This window comes from Borostomias antarcticus, assembly GCF_949987555.1.
Source record: "Borostomias antarcticus genome assembly, chromosome: 11".
NCBI classification, from domain to species: domain Eukaryota; kingdom Metazoa; phylum Chordata; class Actinopteri; order Stomiiformes; family Stomiidae; genus Borostomias; species Borostomias antarcticus.
In genome coordinates, this window is record NC_140244.1 from 24,381,531 (window position 1) to 24,402,130 (window position 20,600).

Sequence of the window (20,600 nt, forward strand, 5' to 3'; positions counted from 1 at the left end):
AAGTCGAGTGATTATTATGACTTTAGGATGAAAGTCACAGAACGCAGTCAATTACACATATGCATAGGCCCTATAGCTGTGTTCACATAATTGTGATGTTGTTGTTGATGCTGGTGATTATTAGCTTCTAAGTTACCACTATAATCGTTGAGTTGGGTTAGCAAAGGTGGTGACAAATAGAGGTTACAGTTTGCACACATATCCATTTAGAAACAAGCGTCTATTGTTACATTGTTTATTTACGTGGGCCTATCTGACCCTTCATGTGGTCAGATATGGTATCTGCTGTTGCTGGTGTGCGATACATTTTCCATTCCCAAAACATCAGTAAAACAACATGGTGGAGAACGGGATGAGTTCATGCATCGGTGTGGTGAGCTACACGCCTACATGGAGACACGTACTGTATTTAATGGAGAGAGTTTAGGACTTTGAGTGGACTACACACACCAACTGAAGTGACCACAAAGATCCAGGATGAGCGAGATGAGTACAGAGACAACCCTGCAGCAGATCACCGACCCCTCTGCCAAAAAACATGGACCCCCACCCATGGCCATGCTGAACCACAAAACACAGAACGAAAACAAGAACGGTACAGTTGTTTACATTCCTGCTCTCAGGCATCCATCCGTAGGAATACAGTTTCAATGCATGTAAATGAGCATCAACTTCACAATGCCGTGTGATCTGAAGGCTGCTTATAACAGAATAAAACATAATTCGTGTGTGTAATTGTGGTGTTCTCTGGTGTTTCCTTCTCCTGGTCATGGCTGCATTCCTCCTAGCTTGGAAAGACACAAGGAGACGGTCCCGGAGAGCCTCAGAGACGGGCTTCTGCTGTTGCGGCCCTGTGCTGATTATGAGGGAATTTACGGAGACACAGGGACACCAAACGTAGGCCTACCTAGTAACTGTGTACCAAAAGCTATGGTACACTGGGGTTTGATGGTAAGAAAAAAGCCCTTCAATAAGCTTAGAATTTGGTTTATATTGGGTTTTTGTTACCCTTTGGACGTGCAATGTTTTACTCATTGGCGACTGTTATTAAATTAACTCCACTGTAAATCAGATATAATGGAACTGGTTATCCCATCCCCCTAGAATCATGTTACTGACCACCTTTGAGGAATATAGAGCACATACACAGCCCAGTCCTAAACTCCCTGACACGTCAAATCAGCCTAACACATATAACCTCTTCCAAAATGGGAGAGGACAAGAAAATCGGAACAGGAAGTACAACTCTTAAAACAACTGACATCCAATCAGCCATGTGGACACGACTCAGCTTTAAATCATCAAACAGCTGCAGTGCATTTAAGTATTGCTATCACCTTCAGTGGTTGCGTTTTCAATTCATTTCACCATTATGGTTTTGTAATTGTAACTCACCATTGGATAAGTACACATCATAGTAAGCCACAGCAACCAATTGCAAATTACATGATAAAAAACACATCTTTGCTCATAACTACAAGGTTTAACACAAACCAGTTTTGCACTTGATGAAAAGTGCCATATATCTCTATCAGGAATTACAAAAAAGAATGATGCTAGGTTTGGTGGTTCATCCATTACAGTTCATTCCTGTATAATCTATTCTAGAATATCATCCTGTATAATCTAGAATATCATCCTGGTCCAAAAGAATCTGCTGACTGCCACATCTTCCCAGATCTTCAAATTGAAATGGTTAGTTATATGCACATTAACAGATAGGCTACATATAGCCTACTATGCAGAGTATACAATCAAATGTCGTCTTAACTAATCTTTCACCAACAAAAGACAAAGATAATTCAGTTAATAGAATTTCCTCAATTACCATTTGTGCATTAAAATCACTGTGTTTATGGCAGATATTTTCCATCCCCACAAAAAAGCAATTAACCATACATAAATTCCTCATGTGCACAGACGGCATACACACATTATTCACACACATCTCCATGCACTCTGCCACATGCATCCAGACATGCAGCTGATACACTAGCCTGGAGACTGCCCACATCTGAGCTTTATGTTGGACTAGGACTTTAGGTCTAGAATCATGTGATTTGCTGGAAGAAGCCCCCCTCCCTCCTCCCAGCCCTGGCCCACAGTGGCCTCTGCTAGGCTACGTTTCCAGGAAAGGGGCCTACTGGACAGGCTGTGAGGCCTACGCAGGGAGAGATTGGCTCATTGAGAAAAACAAAAACACAGAGGGGAGGTGGGAAGACTCTCCCTGCTTACATAAGTCGGGCCTCCATGACAGAAAAAAGTGCCCCGCCACAATGCAAAGAAAAACCTGTCTGGCCGCTCTCTCAGTATGGCGCTGGTACTTCAAATCTGAAGTCTGAGCAACACAGAAAATAGCAGTATCAGTTTACATCACAGTAGATGCAGTAATTCCACTGGCATACCAGGAAAATCAAAACATCTACATTCATTGGAACTTATATCACAATCACCATGCGAGGCTTCTTTCTGAGTAAAGGTAAAGCAAACTACATTGGTCGTTTATGTTACATTGTCTGTTTAAGTAATTTCATAAAAGCTGCTGTAAACGATCATGTCATCTTATGTTTGTTGCTCATTATACTGTACAGGACTGGTGGTCTAGCACCGTTCAAACATTCCCTGCTCCTGGGAATATATGTCTTTGAGTTGACAGTGCCTCCCTGTGGTAGAGAGGGTGAATAGCAAGTTCAAACTGAGAGCCTTACAAGCACACCAAGGTTGTAAACTTTACAAGTTTTACAGAGTTACCATATTATGAAAATATGATATGTTATGAGTAACAAATTTGTGACAATTTTAACATGAAATGTAAAAGTTACCGTATAAACGTTCAGTCATGGTTGATTAGAGTAAATACATTAGATGTACTTATTTGTACATCAGAGCTACCTCTCACGACACTATAGGGTACAATAAAATAACATTTAAAACAGGTTCCTCTATGAAAGGTAACATCTCAGTGGAAGCTTCAGTCATAGCTCATACGCAGGTCGCTCCTCAATCAGAACTGTGGTGTCGTTCCTTCTCCTGGTGGTGAAGTGTACACATGACACACCCAGAGCTATCAAGCACAGCCACACCTAGAGATGAGAGAGAGAGAGAGAGAGTGAGAGAGAGAGAGAGAGAGTGAGAGAGAGTGCAAAGCAGGTGACCCCCTGAAATAAACTGGTTCAGCTCAATCATTTGTCATTCCTAAACAAATTCTGTTAATCACAAAGATTAGATGGTTAACTCAGTCAAGGACTGAAGTTCAGAGTGGTCCTCAGCTCTGGCTAAACATTGTAGTTTGGTTTTTGTCTGAATGCATGAGTAAAGAGTTGTTCAACTGAGAACATTTCGTTGAATCTTTTTTGACTGGGATTCTCATAAAAATCACCTCAAGGAAAACAGAAATTATGAATTGAAGTCTAATCTCACCAAGTAACCCACGAATCCCAGATATGCTATGGAGAAGAAAGCAGCCAGAACATAGACCCAGACACTGTCCAGGCTGGTCACGTAAACCACCACAAAATACATGTTGATGACGCACACCAACAAGATCAGTACCCCTCCTCCTACCTTCCAAACTCTGTGAGAAGAAAGAGGGATAGGGTCAGTCCAAATTCATATATTAATTCATATTATATCTGAACGAACGATAGTACACCGTATTATCTTACTGGATATACAGTTATCCTGATGCACTTACAAGGAATTTGCATATTCATTCATGAGGGAGGTCAGGCTGGTGAACGTTAGAATCGGTATCAAGGCAAATGGCAACTAAGTGAGAGCAGAACAGAAAAGAAAGACTTCATTATTTGTGTCTATTTGTGTCTATTGTACGGCAAAACAGAAAACCTGCTTTCCCCAGGGTGACCCCCCAGTGACCCCGGACCTGCATGCTCTGCAGCACGTTGAGGAAGTCGTTCATGCCCGTCAGGTGCTGCGTGTCCTGGAAGATGGCGACCAGCAGGGTGGGCGTGATGGCGATGGAGCGCGTCAGCAGCACCCGGGAGAAACGAGACCAGCGGAGGTTCAGGAAGCCCTGGGGGGGGGGGGGGGGGGGGGGGCGATGGAGGAAAGAGGGAGCAAGGATGGAGGAGAGAGGAGAGGGATAGACGGAGGAGGGGTAGAGGAATAGAGGAGGGGTAGAGGAATAGAGGAAGAATAGAGGAATGGGTAGAGGAATAGAGGAATAGAGGAATAGAGGAGGAGTAGAGGAATAGAGGAGGAGTAGAGTAATAGAGGAGAGGTGGAGGAATAGAGGAATAGAGGAATAGAGGAGGAGTAGAGGAGAAATAGAGGAATAGAGGAGGAGTAGAGTAATAGAGGAGAGGTGGAGGAATAGAGGAGGAGTAGAGGAGAAATAGAGGAATAGAGGAGGAGTAGAGGAATAGAGGAGGAATAGAGGAGGAGCAGAGGAATAGAGGAGAGGTGGAGGAATAGAGGAATAGAGGAGGAATAGAGGAGGGGTGGGGGAATAGAGGAGAGGTGGAGGAATAGAGGAATAGAGGAGGAATAGAGGAGGGGTGGGGGAATAGAGGAGAGGTGGAGGAAAAGAGGAGAGGTGGAGGAATAGAGGAATAGAAGAGAGGTAGCAGGAGGTGAAGATACCTCACACAGCGGGTCATCCCTCACTATAATGAAGAGCTCTGAGACACTTTCATCAAACCAATTTTTTAGCAATTAGCAGTTCAGTAAATCAAACAGATTAGAGACAAGCTGACATCCAATCCAAGCAGCAGAGGAGCGTCTCCTGGAGGGTCTCTGGATTCCGTCGACCCAGACCTTTCACAGCGCACTCTGCTTCACACTCACCTCCATGACGAACTGTCCAGAGTAGGTACCGGTCATGGTGGAGCTCTGACCCGCAGCCAGGATCCCCACGGCCCAGATGTAGAGGGCTGCCGGGCCGAAGAAACAGCCCAGGACCACCCCCTGGTCAGGGCAGGACAGGCATGGTCATGTAGGGGAGAGAGGAGCAGGGCGGGACATAGCCATGTAGGGGAGGGACACACCTAGTGTGTCCCCCTCAGGGACAACCTGACCAGTAGAATTGTCCCCCTGTCCAGTCCCAGGAGCTTACCCCTCGGTAGATGTCCACCTGCAGGGTGGCGTTGTCCCGGGGGAACAGGTCCAGGTGTGAGCTGCCTGCAGCAGCACAAGCATCATGCTACAGCGTGGGACAACGAGACAGGAACGTGGGACAACGAGACAGGAACGTGGGACAATGAGACAGGAACGTGGGACAACGAGATAGGAAGAGCTTCTGAATGCAAATTCACAAAAGACTAACCAGCCTTGGTTAAAGGTGCAGTACTGTACATGTGGTTTGTGGTTTCCTGTTATACTTTGGAAAAATTTTGAAAGATTTTGAAAAATGCAACCGACAAAATCCCCACCCCTCCCTTCAGGCCTCGCTCCAAAGCCACTCCTCCAAACTGGGGGGAAACAAATGATGTTTCCTAGGCAGGTAGGTTGACAGGCAGGTAAGCCATCCAATCATTCAACTCAAAATGATTGGACACACTTATTACAGCCCAGCCCCCGACTTCCACAGATTACAGATGTATTTTATTTTAATGTCAGAGCACTTTATTGATTGCTGTGGGCGTGTAATGAGAATTACAATTACAGCTGCTACACAGCAGTGAGTCATGTGATCATGTGTCTCTAATGCACTATCTATCTATCTATCTATCTATCTATCTATCTATCTATCTATCTATCTATCTATCTATCTATCTATCTATCTATCTATCTATCTATCTATCTATCTATCTATCTATCTATCTATCTATCTATCTGCTGCTCCATAAATGACAAACTGATGTTTAAAGATGCTCTATTTTCATTTACTACTGTGCTGTCCTGGCTGGGTTTTGACATGTTTTCTGGCTTGGCTTGGCTTGTCTGCTGATTGAGAAAAATGGAGTGATTGACTTCATGATTCCTGCCAGCTCGAAGCATATGAACGTTTCTGTCCACTTGGGCTGATATTCTGGTGGTGGTTGCAAAGTGATAGCATGTACGGCTGATTTGTTATGAAGTTATAAACTCTAGACGGTTGCTGGAGCGCCACCATCATGACTATTGGCCCACAATGCCAGAACTTTTGGCCCAGGACTGGACCTGTGCAGTTTTTTTCATATATTGGAAGTCAGATTCTAGGAAGAAGAAGAAGAAGAAAAGAGACAACAACAAGGGAGGAGCAGCTGAGCTGCCAGTCCCTAAATAGAGCTTCTGAGCCAAACCACATACTGCACCTTTAATTAGATACTAACCACATACTGCACCTTTAATTAGATACTAACCACTTACTGCACCTTTAATTAGATACTAACCACATACTGCACCTTTAATTAGATACTAACCACTTACTGCACCTTTAATTATATACTAACCACATACTGCACCTTTAATTAGATACTAACCACATATTGCACCTTTAATTAGATACTAACCACATACTGCACCTTTAATTAGATACTAACCACATACTGCACCTTTAATTAGATACTAACCACATACTGCACCTTTAACTAGATACTAACCACTTCAGTGTTTGTGCGTCCATAGAAGGCCTCAGCGAATACGGCCACCACGAAAACATTGATGAGGAACGAGAAGAAGAGCGCGATGGTGGACTCAATAAAGAAGTATTTGTTGGCCTCCTTGACCTCCGTCTTGCTAGACCGGTCGATCTGTCGAGACTGAAACACATTTAGAAAACTGTGGATTCAGTTGTCCAGCGGCAGAACGGAGTAAGACAATCTAGGATTGTGTATAATTCCACATCATTGTGATGACACCAGTGGCGTACTATAGGCATACAATTAGCTGAATGAACTTTCCTTAGGTGTTTGCACTCCACTCTACTACCATATAGAGAATACTCTTAAATCAAGGAATAGACATTTGTGATTGATCCATCCATCGTTACACCCCCCCCATCGTTTACCTTGACGAGAGCTGAGTGGAGGTAGATGTTGTGTGGCATGATGACTGCCCCTACGATGCCCACCGCCTGCTCCAGCTGGGCTGGTCCACAGCCCTCACAGTAGGGCACAAACATACCCTTCAGTAGCTGGCGCTGGTCTGGGCCCACCATCACATACTGACGGGATAAACACAGGTCACACACACACACACACACACACACACGCATTCAAAAACACATCCCCTATGTATTCATTTGGCAAGAAATAGGAAGAATGTCACAATGTTTTATATGGCTCTTGGACTGGACACTACCTATTGACTGTAGCTGGTGTAACAGTGCAACTTCCCTTCAGGGATCCATAAAGTGCCTACCATGATTGTAATAGTTATTCTTTCCTGAAACGTGTTCATAAAATACAGCAGAACTGAACAGGCGGGTACATACGTAGTAAAGTGAAGCCACGGTTTACCTCATATCCAAAGGTGATACCCATGATGGTAATGAGTAGCCCAAAAAAGGCTTCGAGCTTCCTCAGACCTGAATAGGGATAAGACAACTGCATTATTAATACACAGATATAGATATCAGTCAATCAATACGGTCAACAGACAATATGGGCCATTCTCCAGATAGCCATAGTAACCTACCGTACTTGTCCAGGAAGAGGAAGACAAACGTATCGAAGATGGTGATGAGAACGCCACCCCATAGAGGTATCCTGCTCACACACACACACACACACACACGCACACGCGCACACACACACACACACACACACACACACACACACACACACACACACACACACACACACACACACACACATAAAAGTGTTGCTGGCTATGTCTTAGGGTTTGATTGGTGTGGTATTGTATGTTATCGTGTGCAGCCTGGCGTATGGTATGTCACCTGCCAGAGGAGAGGAGGTTGAATGCGATGGCACAACCAATAACTTCCTGCATGTCTGAACCAATGATAGCCAGCTCCACCATCAACCACAGGATGACACGGGGCACCTGGGAGGAACACAGGGAAGCTTGGAGATGGTAAATAAGTAAGTAAGTAAAACTTTATTTATAGAGCGCTCTTCTCAGCACAAGCTTTACAGTGGAGAATTGGTGGGGGGGGGGTCAATAGTTGGGCTACAGATCTCAACAGGTGGGTCTTCAAGAGTTTTTTAAAAGAGTTCTCAGAAGTTGAGGCTCTCAGGTCCTGGGGTAGGACATTCCAGAGCCTAGGGGCCGTCGCCCCAAAGGCTCGGTCACCCTTAGTCTTTAGCCTGGTCCCTGGTTCTCGTGTGGTTCTGTATGTGAAGTAGTCTATGCATAGCTGCACGTGAGATAAAACAGTTGCGAATAAATAATGAGTAGTGAGGCGATATGTTGAACCAGTGTTTGGCTTCATGAAAGAGGTGCAGGAGCTGTCGGCCCATTAGACTCTGATATCTCTGGACTACGTTCACCGAAATTCACAAATTATATGTTTTAGAGACACTTGATTATTCAATGTTAATAAGGATTATTCTCTTAAAACCACTTGTTACTGGTATGTGCAGGGAGCCCTGTATTCATTTTAAACAGAAACTAGAAAATGTGGGCCAAAAACTACTCATTGTTACATCATTTGTCTCTTGGTAGATCTGGGACACTTTGATTTTCAAATTTCAAGGCGGACTGATGTGATTGGCCAGTTTATTGCTATGCATTACACCTTAATTCGCTTTATTCACTTCAGCTGCCATATTGATCAGTCTGGCGTAATTGGGGGTACGGATGCGGAAGTGCCCGTTGAGTCCAATGTTAACAGTTCACTATAAAAACATCACTTCAAGGACCAAAATAGTCAAAATAACAGGCTGAATACACTATCGGAGTTACAAACTCATGATTACCAGACTGATTGTTTTTCACAGCTGTTGTTTCACGTTGTGTGTGTGTGAATCCAGGCCAGTGATAGGCTAGGCTACTTTGTTTTACAAAGGAACAGGTACATAGTTCCCACAACAATACGACAATGCGTGACAGAGTGACAGGGAGAGTGAGTGAGATAGAGGGAGAGAGAGAGAGAGAGAGAGAGAGACAGGGAGAGTGAGAGAGAGACAGGGAGATTGCGAGAGGGAGAGAGTGTGTGTGAGAGAGAAAGACAGGAAGGGAAAGACGGTGAGAGAGAGTGTGTGTGAGAGAGAAATAGAGAGGGAGAGTGTGTGTGTGTGTGTGTGTGTGTGTGTGTGTGTGAGAGAGAGAGAGAGAGAGAGAGAGACTGGGTGCGAGAGAGAGGTAGAGACTCAAGAGTGTGTGCGAGAGAGAGAGAGTGGGTGCGAGAGAGAGAGAGAGAGCTAGAGTGGGTGCGAGAGAGAGAGAGAGAGCGAGAGAGAGAGCGAGAGAGAGAGTGTGTGCGAGAGAGAGAGAGAGAGAGAGAGAGAGAGAGAGTGGGTGCGAGAGAGAGAGAGCTAGAGAGTGTGTGCGAGAGAGAGAGAGAGAGAGAGCTAGAGAGTGTGTGCGAGAGAGAGTGTGTGCGAGAGAAAGAGAGAGAGAGCTAGAGAGTGTGTGCAAGAGAGAGAGAGCGAGAGCTTACAGTGGGGTACTGGTTGTGGCAGACCTCTGCCAGGTGCATCCCTGTGACCACACCAAGCCGAGCCGCCAGCCTCTGGAGCAGCAGGCCAATGACGGTCGCTCCCAGCAGCACCCAGAGCAGCTGATTGGAGGACAACAGACGTCATCTGTCAATCATTCACTCAGGAAGTAATAAAGTAAATAAGAATAACAGGTTCTTTGTATGGAACTGCTATGTTGATTCCTGTACCTTAAAGCCTGCCTTGGCCCCAGACTGCAGGTCTGACTCTATGTTTCCAGGGTCCAAGTAAGCAATACTCATCAAGAACCCAGGACCAGTGAACGCCCAGAGCTTACGGAAACTGAACCCCATCTGAAACAATGAGGTATGATGGGAATTTAAATACAGATTCAACATGCATGCTTAATCCATATATTGTGAGCCTTTGTAGATTATTTAAAATAAAACTACATCCTAAAATGTTGCTTTCCAATCAGAGGAGATGTTGGACCCTCACCTGACTAGTATCGTGTGGGACAGGGACCCTCTGGTCAAAATAGGTGCTGGACACAGTTTCATTGTGGCCCTCAGGGAAGACCGAGGCCCCTGCTGTGGTGTGTGTGGTCTGGACTCCTGGCTTCGTTTGTGACATGTCAACTGAAGCACAAGTCACAACGCAAACCACAGCAACCCACATGATGGAGTGAACATACGGTTTGAGCAGCTCAATCAAGGTCATGTTAGTATACGCCATGGAATTTATAACTTTTACGACACAAGTCCTATAACCAAAGACGTACTGTAGCAAAGTTCCAGACGGATGCTGATAGGTTTAACCCAGTGGTGGCAGATTACTGACAGAGGAATGCTACTCAGCTAGTATTTGTTCTAAAAATGTTCTAAGAATGTGAAAACATTAGCAGAAGGTGTTGGGAATGTTCGCCAATGTTGTGGGAACATTCCCTGTAAACTAGGTAGGATCCAGTGCTGGGATTCAGTTAGCCTTCAACTGGTACACATGTAACAAACTCAATATGATTTAATTACAAGACGAACCAATTCCAGTGTACTATTAAAGCACCGTGGTTAGACTGTAACATTAACAGAAATACATACAGAATATCTCTATTCTCAGACACTCTCACCTTCTTCTGCTCTGATCTCTGGTTCCTGGTCCGTGGGAATGCTAGGAGGTAAGGACGAGATGTGGATGTTCTCAGGGGGGAGTTTCCTGTCTGAAAACACACCGCATGATAATCACCCCAGACCGGTAGCCTAGAGGTAATCCTACATATAGCTACACCAAACACAGGGGATTGGTAAATGTCCCACAAACAATAATTAGACGGTTAAAGGCGAGGTACCAAGGTAGATTATGTGATCTGCTGAAACCTGCCACCCACAAGCTGGAAGTCTATAATGTGAGTCATTGGAACTATTAAAGAATTACTTCAGTGTACAAGACAAGTGGAAACTCAGGTAACTTAAACCCGGATAACACAAAAAGTACATAATGTCTATATAGATACAGAAATATATAGAGTCATATAGAGTCACACTTCCAAAGTTACACGTCTTAAAGAAACAACTTCTCAAAAACTAGGTTTTGCACACTGCACAGCATCCTTCGTACCTGGATTGAGAAATGAGAATATCTTGGATGTGCGCATGCTGGACCGCTTCATCCTCTTCAAGAATATAACCTTTTTAGTCCACTTTTTAGTCCACAAGGGCAGCCTATAACCTGTGAACTGTACACTTCGCTTGTTCAATTCAAAGGTCGCCAGCTAAGCCGACTTGACTGCGTGCGTAATGAAGAAACAGATTGCATTGCCACCCGTGAGGAACCTGACCGTCCTGCCAGGTAAGGGGAGGGAGCAAAGTCGCATTCCTGTTTGATATATCAATTATTTGCCTTCAAGAACTCTGCAGTCATCTGCTGCTGGTTCCCAGCAACAGCCGGAACTAAATCGGGAAGTTGGAAAATTAGCGATCTGACTTCCTTGATATGTAGCCTAGTGTGTTAATATTTAAACAAAACTAAAAACATTTGCCACATATCTCTTCGATTTAGCCTTTAACTAGCTATTTCTTTCCTGATACTGGCCTGGAACTCTTTTTTTCCACTTGCTTCAACACATTGCTGCACTATATTCTGTCCTTTAACTGTATTTATTTATTTATTATTCGTAATATTATTGTTATTATTATTATTATTATTATTATTATTAATAATAATATTATTATTTGTAGTAGTAGTAGCAGTAGTAGTAGTAGTAGTAGTAGTAGTATTCAATGGGGTTTATTTTCCATCTTATGTTATCTTATCTGTTCTATTTTCATCTTCATTTAATCTTATTTTTATAAGCATTATTAAGTGTTTTTATCTTCAATGTTATTTGACGCTAATCCCTGTATCCCTGTTTTATATTAATTCTGTGTCATTGACACACATCACACCTGCAGGTGGTCCGTTCGTGGTTTCATCCGTTTCTGCTGGTCTCCCCTGAGTCCCTTCACACACTAGCCCACCGAAACCAAAGTTGGGTAGCAGGCTTATTCTGTTTCTACTTTCGCTCTTCTACCAGCTCGGGTCGGACATTTCTCCTCGGTTTTAAGCGCCATCTAGTAGCAGAAACCTGCTATAACCAGTATGGGTTGATATCAGTGCAAGGCAGGCCTACATAGCGAAGTAGGCCTACAACCCTCTGGTCACCCAATCCCGCTCAAAGAAATAAATATCAGCTTTGAATTTCAAATGTATTGTCACAGCCAGATAATTGAAGAGGTCTCTAGGTGGCGACAAATACTCGATTATTATTGGCAAGACTCCACCCGTGACCCAACCTGTATTAGAGCGATTGTAACCTCCATGGATTGTAAGATTGAGTGGATATTTTATTGAATATGTTATTGAAACGTAAAGTAAGTAATTAATAATTAAAAGTTAAAAAAGAATTTAATTAATAATATTAGTAATCAGGCTATAACAAGCATATTACTGCACAATAAAATAGTGTTACTACACAAATGGGGTAAGAAAGAAAACATGAGACAGTGTGTAGTAAGAGATCATTTGATCTCCACTTTTAATCCAATAGTTTATTTTATTTACTGTTATCAAATCTGAATTCAGCACACAGCAGGAGTACTCTGAGTTCCAGAAGTCATAGCTGTAAAATACTTCTATTGGTCAGATTGACAAAAATCAATTGCAATGAAATCAGATGAATATAAGTGTTTATTTTTTCAAGCACCATTCTGAGATTGAGCAAAATTTGAAGTGCTTATGTGATGACACATAAAAATCATATACCCATGCAAACGTCCCTATGAAATGTACAAATATCTTTATTGCAGAGGAAATAGGAATCGTATTAATCATTTTTCTTTTCACTTTCTATCCCTTAAGGTGGTGTTTACAATCAGCATGGCTGCTTTTCTAATGGGTGTGGTCTGTGTATTCTGTGTAGTTCAGTCTGTGATCGGTGTTAAATGAAGTCATGTTTCAGGTTTGTAGGACAGGTGAGCTCAGTACGCTGAGATGCTTGGCATGTACACAGGTGCATTATTCCCTCTAGCCAGTATAAAATCAAAATGGGTAAAAATGATACAAAAAAACAAGAGGATCAAATCAAACCAAAAATGTCTTGTGCATCCTGAAATTGGACTAGAAAAACATGTCTCCTCGGATTAAGTAATAAAGCCTGTGAGGCAGTTTTTGTTTTTTTTACATTTTATATCGTCCTTAATACTTTATAAGTTCTTCAAATATTAAAAACAAGCATCTGTCTCTCCTTCCGTTTAGAGACCAGAGGAAGGGTCCGTATGTGTGCTGTCTGTCGATGCTCTGGACGTTCCTCTCTGTGCCCTCAGCCTCGCAGGCGTCGCCATGGCAGCCTGTGAGTCGGGACGTATCCCTCCGCCAGCCCGTGCGTGCCCAGTCTCATACAGCGTGAGTCCAGACGTATCCCTCCGCCTCACACCGTGGTGACCCTCATCACCACCTCGCGGTTGGCGCCGGCGCTGAGCCGCGGGTCGTTGGGCCTCAGCTGGCTCAGGATGTGCAGGATGGTGTAGCCGCAGTGGTGGTGGAGGATAGTCCTGAGCCGCTGGTTGCTCCGCCCGCCGCTGCTGCTGCCCAATCCCGGCGGGTTACTACGAGAGCCCCGCCCTCCCCCCTTACTAGAGCTCAGAGGGTCCCCCAAGTCCTTAGACTTCTCATAGTTCAGTACCTTCCACTGCTGATTGACAGCTTGCCAGCGCTTGAAGATCCGGTAGACGGACGAGCCCTCGTGGATAATAAGGCCTGGACGGAGACAAGGGACAAGGACAGTGGGACATTTATCCTTCAGATAAACAGCGCAGCCTCTCACAGCATAACAATCCCATTTTTGACACATTTACAGGGCTCGGTGTTCGTTGAACAGACTTGAAACGGACGCGCTCTCTCTCTCTCCTCACCGATGCAGACGATGTCCATGAAGCCGTACATCCCGTAGCAGATCTGGAAGAGCAGGTCCTGGCGCTGCCAGCGGGCCGAGGGACTGAGGGACGACCACACCAGCCAGGAGATGCTGGCCATCAGGAACAACGAGCCCAGGATGATGGCGGCGATCTGCACCTTCTCAATCACCGTCAGGGAAATGGCCTGCCACTGTGGAGGGAGGGGAAAAGTGTATATACTGTATATATTACACAACCCACCCCCCCCCCCCCCCCCCCACACACACACACACACCGTACATACATACACTTCACACACACACACACAGTCAGAGACTTGGCCTGCCACCGAACAGGAGGGCGGAGCAATGGAGGGGCAGCAAGGGGGGAACGTGTCATCCCCGTACGGTGAGCAGTTCTCACACCATCACGCCATCGCTGCGAGCTCCAGAGAGTCAGAACCATCACGAAGCCAGGCGCTCTGCAGTAGAGCGCTGTTTATTAATGGCGGTGTGGACAATACTTGCACACTGTTGCGTTTCTACTTCTACAGTACGTGTGGCATGGGGAAAAAAACGCCGTACCAGCAAAACGTCTCCGTACCGTCTCTGTAATTAAGATATATCTTTGTGTAATTGGGGGCGACAAAATACAGCGGAGGGTGCACACAAGACAAAAACATGTAGCCCACCTCTCAGACAGACAGGTGTCAGTACCAAAAGTGCTGTAAAGGCTATAGAAACCGAATCTATTGGTAGTTGTAATTGTTAACTGATCGTCAAATGAACTATTACTGATTTTGCGCTTTGAGCTAGTCTTGTTAACATTTGTTGTCATTGTTGTAGCGGTTGTTATTGTTGTTTTTTGTTCTCATTGTGTATCGTAACCTTTATGTCTTTTTTTCAGGAAACTGTTGCTGCCACTCTTGGCCAGGATTCTCTTGTATAAGAGATTTTAATCTCAATGAGTTTTTAACCTGGTTAAATAAAGGTATATATATATATATATATATATATAGCCTATATATATATATATATATAAATATATATATATAAAGATTGTTCTTTTCCCTCCAAGCACAGTGATGGTCGGCTGGTGTAGATAAGAGGATGTTTACCTGCAGCGGGTTCTTGGTGCTGATGGCAAGGACCTGGTACTTGAAGTAGCAGAGCTCACAGCTCCAGGAGCCTCTCTCGCTGATCCAGCGAATCAGGCATGGCTGGTGGGTGCAGCGCACGGAGCCCGCACAGCGACATGGACTCAGCAGCTCTCCCTGCAGGACAGACACGTCAGCGCGTCCCACTGACCGTTTCCAACCAGGCAAGTCAACAGCAGTGACTGAATCCCCATATGCACACACTAGCACAGCACTTAGAATGCCCTGCCAATACGTTACATCATTCCTAATGGTCTGCTAGTGTGTTTTTTTGGAATTGAGCCAATGTTCTTTCTAAAGCCACTCGGCAAAGTGAGTGCAAGTCAGCTAAAGAGGACGGGCACCTTCACACAACAGCGCATGTTCCCTCTTTGTGGAATTTTAAGATGAAGGTTTAGTCACTATGAACTACGAAAGCTTTTTTGTCATAAACCGCAGTGTATAATCCAGTTTAATACAGCACCCTGATATAAAAGCAGTTAAAATGTCAGTAAATGTTGAGGTTAGTGCGCTAGTCATTAGTGTTAGGAATTATGCATGAATCATTAACAGATCAATGTGTGGGCCCAGCGTGAAGCCTGGCTGGGTTGGTGGTAGGAGGCCGTTACCGGCGGCCCCGTCGGCAGGGAACAGAGGTTCCAAGGGCAGGCAGGTGAACTAGGGGTCGAACGGAGGGCCCTTCCAGCCCTGCTGTTTGCATAGACTCTCAGTGAACCCGATCAATATGCGGCGCTGCAAAACCTACAACAAACAGCAACCTCCTAATTAGATGGGAGGGAGCTCTCTGAGGTCAACTCCAGGTGATTAAAACATATTTCTAAATGCTGTAAAAATAAAAAAATAAAACTATTCTCACTGCCTAAATAATTACTTCCCAAATGCTTTTGTTTACTGGCGGAGATAAAACAGACGTCCAGATACATGTATTTTTGTTTCAGCTGGTAGAGAAGAGACGGAGCGGTTCAACGCAGGCTCAAGCTCTCCTCCAGCATCTGAACAGCCAGTCAGCTGAACACAGAGAGACTCAACGCCGTCACATTGAATCAACACTTCCTGCCCCTTTACTGTTCTTTGATTTTCCTGTCCTTGCGTTATTCCACTATAAATAGAGGACCAGAATGTGACCAGAATGACTCGCCTGAGCCGTCACCAAGTGTCACTCTAAATAACATTATAAAGATGACGATATGCATCAGAGAAGGTAAGCAATATTGAAGGAACAAAATTGTTCACACAAAAAATAAAATAATAAATAACAATATTAATTTAAATTAATTTAAAAATAAATAGTTGTTGGTACCAACCATGAAGGTTTGATACTATCCAAAATATGATTCTATATAGTGTGTAGTCAAAGGTGCCGCTGACAGCCCACTCAATCCTCCACCAGAGATGCCAGAGCCAAGTGTCAAGTGGAATCAGCGGGACAGCTAGCATGGTGGGCCGACAGGTGTGACAGGCAAGTAATTAGGATTCACATTGAAGACCTCCCACCAAGCAAGGTTATTATATGTGTGGAGGTAATTAGCTGAGTTACAGGGACATGATTCTGTCCTCTGCTGTGGCCTACTTGAATTATGAAATAACAATAAGATGACAATGTGACCAGAGAGTATTGTGGCATCTCCATTTCCTCATGTTGATCGCTATTGAGTAGGTGGGGGGGAAGATAAGCTCATAGTATGATTGTCAGTCAATTTTTTGTGGCTGTGTCTTGATCTGCGCATTCGCTTGTGTGTGTGTGTTTGCTGATTGTGTACTTGTGTGCGTGTGTTTGCTCATTGTGTATTTGGGTGTGAGTGTTTGCTGATCGTGTATTTCGCCACAATACATTTAAGCATTTAACAGGTCTGAGGGTTTGAGCTACTCAAGAATTGTCTGATTCTATACTGATTCTATACTGATACTATACTGATTCTATACTGATACTATACTGATACTATACTGATTCTATACTGATACTATACTGATTCTATACTGATACTATACTGATTCTATACTGATACTATACTGATTCTATACTGATAATATACTGATACTTTACTGATACTATACTGATACTATACTGATTCTATACTGATATTATACTGATACTATACTGATACTATACTGATTCTATACTGATACTATACTGATACTATACTGATTCTATACTGATACTATACTGATTCTATACTGATACTATACTGATTCTATACTGATACTATACTGATTCTATACTGATAATATACTGATACTTTACTGATACTATACTGATACTATACTGATTCTATACTGATATTATACTGATACTATACTGATACTATACTGATTCTATACTGATACTATACTGATACTATACTGATTCTATACTGATACTATACTGATTCTATACTGATACTATACTGATTCTATACTGATACTATACTGATTCTATACTGATATTATACTGATACTATACTGATACTATACTGATTCTATACTGATACTATACTGATACTATACTGATTCTATACTGATACTATACTGATACTATACTGATTCTATACTGATACTATACTGATTCTATACTGATTCTATACTGATACTATACTGATACTATACTGATTCTATACTGATACTATACTGATACTATACTGATACTATACTGATACTATACTGATTCTATACTGATTCTATACTGATACTATACTGATACTATACTGATTCTATACTGATACTATACTGATACTATACTGATTCTATACTGATACTATACTGATACTATACTGACACTATACTGATTCTATACTGATACTATACTGATTCTATACTGATACTATACTGACACTATACTGATACTATACTGATACTATACTCATACTATACTGATACTATACTGATACTATACTGATACTCTACTGATACTATACTGATACTATACTGATACTATACTGATACTATACTGATTCTATACTGATACTATACTGATACAATACTGATACTATACTGATACTATACTGCACCTAACAAGCAATGTTGGAATTACGCACACGTGGCTTGAGCTTGCCCATTTACTCTTGGGGATAGCCATCAGATATCTTACATTTATGAGCGGTCCCATGATAATACTTCAGATCTTAGGTTAGGGGGGGCGGGCTGGAGGTTTGTAACGAGGCATCTCGATGCCCCCCAGACTCCTTACTAATTGTGCAGCCCTGCTAACAAGCGCCGGCTGAGTTTACAGATGCTACAAATTATCACATCCAGCGTAATATCACCTTCAGTGACACATAGTAGCCTAACTAAGGAAGTGACTAAGAGGCCATTTCCATCTGTGCGGCACTTACAGCATTTCTAATTATCCCCAGTCCAAGGTGAACCTGCTGTTACAGGTCCCTGCACATCTGGCGAGTCAAGATTTGGCCGCGGACCAAAGATCTGTTCATTGTTCTACCCCATACCTTTCACAGTCTCACAACAAGGGCTATGGACTCAGCAAGGGCGATGGAATCATATTTAGGGAAGGGATACTGTAAATGCAATCAAAATGCATTTCATAATAAAGGGATGCATGAACAAAAGAATTAGGAATGGCAACAACAGGCTACAATACTGCACCCGTGCCCCTCTGGATGAAGATGTCATTATATCACCCCCACCCATCTCTCCCTCTCTACTGTACACCTTTCTATTGTCAAACTTTCTTTGTTGTGTGCCTGCCCATTCTAATTCATGCTGGCGGACACGACCTGGGCTGAAAATATACAGTTGTAAAACACCTACACTCTCGAACTAATCATATTGCTTGTCAGTGTGTATCAAATTCAAATTCATCCGGACGAATTGCTGCCTTGATAATGAACATTAACAATCGAAGCGGGGCGACGGTGAAGTGTGTGAATCTGGGACAGTAGTCTCTACCTGCTCGGGGCCTTGGAAACAGATCCGACACTGGGGCGTGCGCATGCTGCTCGAGGTGCTGGTGAGAGACACGGCGTCCAGGCCCGCTTGCAGTTTGGGGTCCTTCTCCTCAAACGCCAGGCTCCGGGGCCGAGGATCGCTCCCGTAGTACTCCTCCTCATCATCCCGAGACGAGCAGTCGACAAAGGGAGGCCAGCCGCAGCTGCCCATCCCCAGACCTCGCATGCTTGATTGTCTATCTGCGTCTGTGCTGGACTGTGTAGAATCGGATCGCATAAAAACTAGTACTTTCAGTTCGTTGAAAAACATGCGGATCCGATACTTGAACATGTTTGGCTACATAAGACGTCTTCAGGACAGGGTGGAATGAAACCTACAGGAGAACACAAAGTGATTTAAACAAAGGATCTGTTTTTTCACTAGCCTAAATAAATAAAATATTGAGCAGATTATGCTATTATTACGATATTGTTTTTATTGTTGTGAATGTTTACTATTTTCACTAGGCTATATTTTGACTTATTCGATGGATTTCATTAAAGGACTTCTAAATAACAGTCAGGTAAGGTAAAGGATGAAGCAGATCGTCTTGGTTGTTGCCTCTGATGGCATGTGTGTCTAAGCCAATGCGGATCAGAGATTTTCTTCTTGAGCAGCCCGAGCGAGACACTCTTTCTATATTCATTGCCAAACAACTCCTCTGCAAATGCTGTCTAGATCGATCTAAGCCGTCCCCAAATACCTGACCTAACATATGTTAGGCCTACAATTATGAGTTAATTTCCATATAAATCCATCTAAATAGGCTACATGATCAGATGCATTGGGTTTGCAGCAGAATTACATGTTTTCCAACCCAAAGCAGAAGGCTGCCAGAGAGTGGACGAGAGGAGTAGTTTGCAATGTCCTAGTGCCAGAAAATATAAAATGGGTTCTTAAAAACAACAACATTCCATCCACACAGTCTAACCCTAACCACACAGTCATATTCTCTTGTCAAGAATCATAATCCGAGAGCGTGCGGTCGATGCAGCGGAAGTTTGATAGCGACCTGATTTTTTGTCTTTTTACTGTTCCTCAGAGGCATAGCAGCCGTCAGATCATCATTGTTTTTAAATTATTTTTCCTTCGTAATGTTTCTTGGTGATCCATCCAGAATCCCCATACCACCCGACATCCACACGGAAGAGACCCAACTGACTATCCTGCGAATCATTTTCAGGAATATGGCAGAAAAACAAACACCTAAAGACCATATGTTCCACCTTCATTCGTTGTCCATCGTTTTGGTTACAACAAAAAAAATTGGTGCAACAAAAATGTCAATATAGAGACGGCATCCACACAAGAGTTGCTGCAGTTTTTCTAATTAGAGAGTCATGACGATGTCTTCGCATCCGAGAGCAATTACAGCAGTAATGGCATTGATTATTGGATTAGATGGTGATGATACTGCTCGCGCTGATTTTCCTCCTCGAAATGGTCGGTTATGAGAGCCAGCGCAGCCCTTACTTCCGGAACACTAGGCGACACGAATGAAAAACACGAGACTCGTCTGATTTCCCCTTTTTTCTTCAAGTCATCTGTCTTGAGATGCTCCCTGTGGATATGTGTAGCTGGGCAGGGAAGAGT

General features: G+C 43.4%; 2 protein-coding genes across 2 annotated transcripts; both read right to left on the reverse strand.

Annotated features, from left to right (window-relative positions):
• Positions 1-286: 286 nt before the first annotated feature.
• LOC311314903 (natural resistance-associated macrophage protein 2-like) lies at positions 287-11,249 on the reverse strand. Its single transcript, XM_084445430.1, has 16 exons — positions 11,118-11,249; positions 10,630-10,719; positions 10,002-10,141; positions 9,734-9,856; positions 9,506-9,625; positions 7,841-7,947; positions 7,579-7,649; positions 7,401-7,468; positions 6,950-7,105; positions 6,543-6,701; positions 5,075-5,161; positions 4,807-4,926; positions 3,884-4,033; positions 3,695-3,768; positions 3,421-3,574; positions 287-3,083 (listed from the first exon to the last, which is right to left on the reverse strand). The coding sequence occupies exons 1-16, from the start codon at positions 11,167-11,169 to the stop codon at positions 2,976-2,978; spliced, it is 1,779 nt and encodes a 592-aa protein (XP_084301556.1). The 5' UTR covers positions 11,170-11,249; the 3' UTR covers positions 287-2,975.
• A 2,215-nt stretch (positions 11,250-13,464) lies between these two features.
• Positions 13,465-19,298, reverse strand: marchf9 (membrane-associated ring finger (C3HC4) 9; the record flags this gene model as incomplete). Its single annotated transcript, XM_084446032.1, has 4 exons — positions 13,465-13,793; positions 13,949-14,141; positions 15,048-15,203; positions 18,969-19,298. The coding sequence occupies 4 exons, from the start codon at positions 19,296-19,298 to the stop codon at positions 13,465-13,467; spliced, it is 1,008 nt and encodes a 335-aa protein (XP_084302158.1).
• Between the last annotated feature and the right edge of the window lie 1,302 nt (positions 19,299-20,600).

Bases quoted from the DNA above. Each gene is read 5' to 3' on its own strand.
- LOC311314903 (XM_084445430.1), bottom strand. From the start codon at position 11,169: ATGAAGCGGTCCAGCATGCGCACATCCAAGATATTCTCATTTCTCAAT. The intron at 7,948-9,505 runs GTAAGCTCTCGC...TGTTCCTCCCAG, and splicing joins GCCACAACCAGTACCCCACT to GTGCCCCGTGTCATCCTGTG. The intron at 7,106-7,400 runs GTAAACCGTGGC...TTATCCCGTCAG, and splicing joins GTATCACCTTTGGATATGAG to TATGTGATGGTGGGCCCAGA.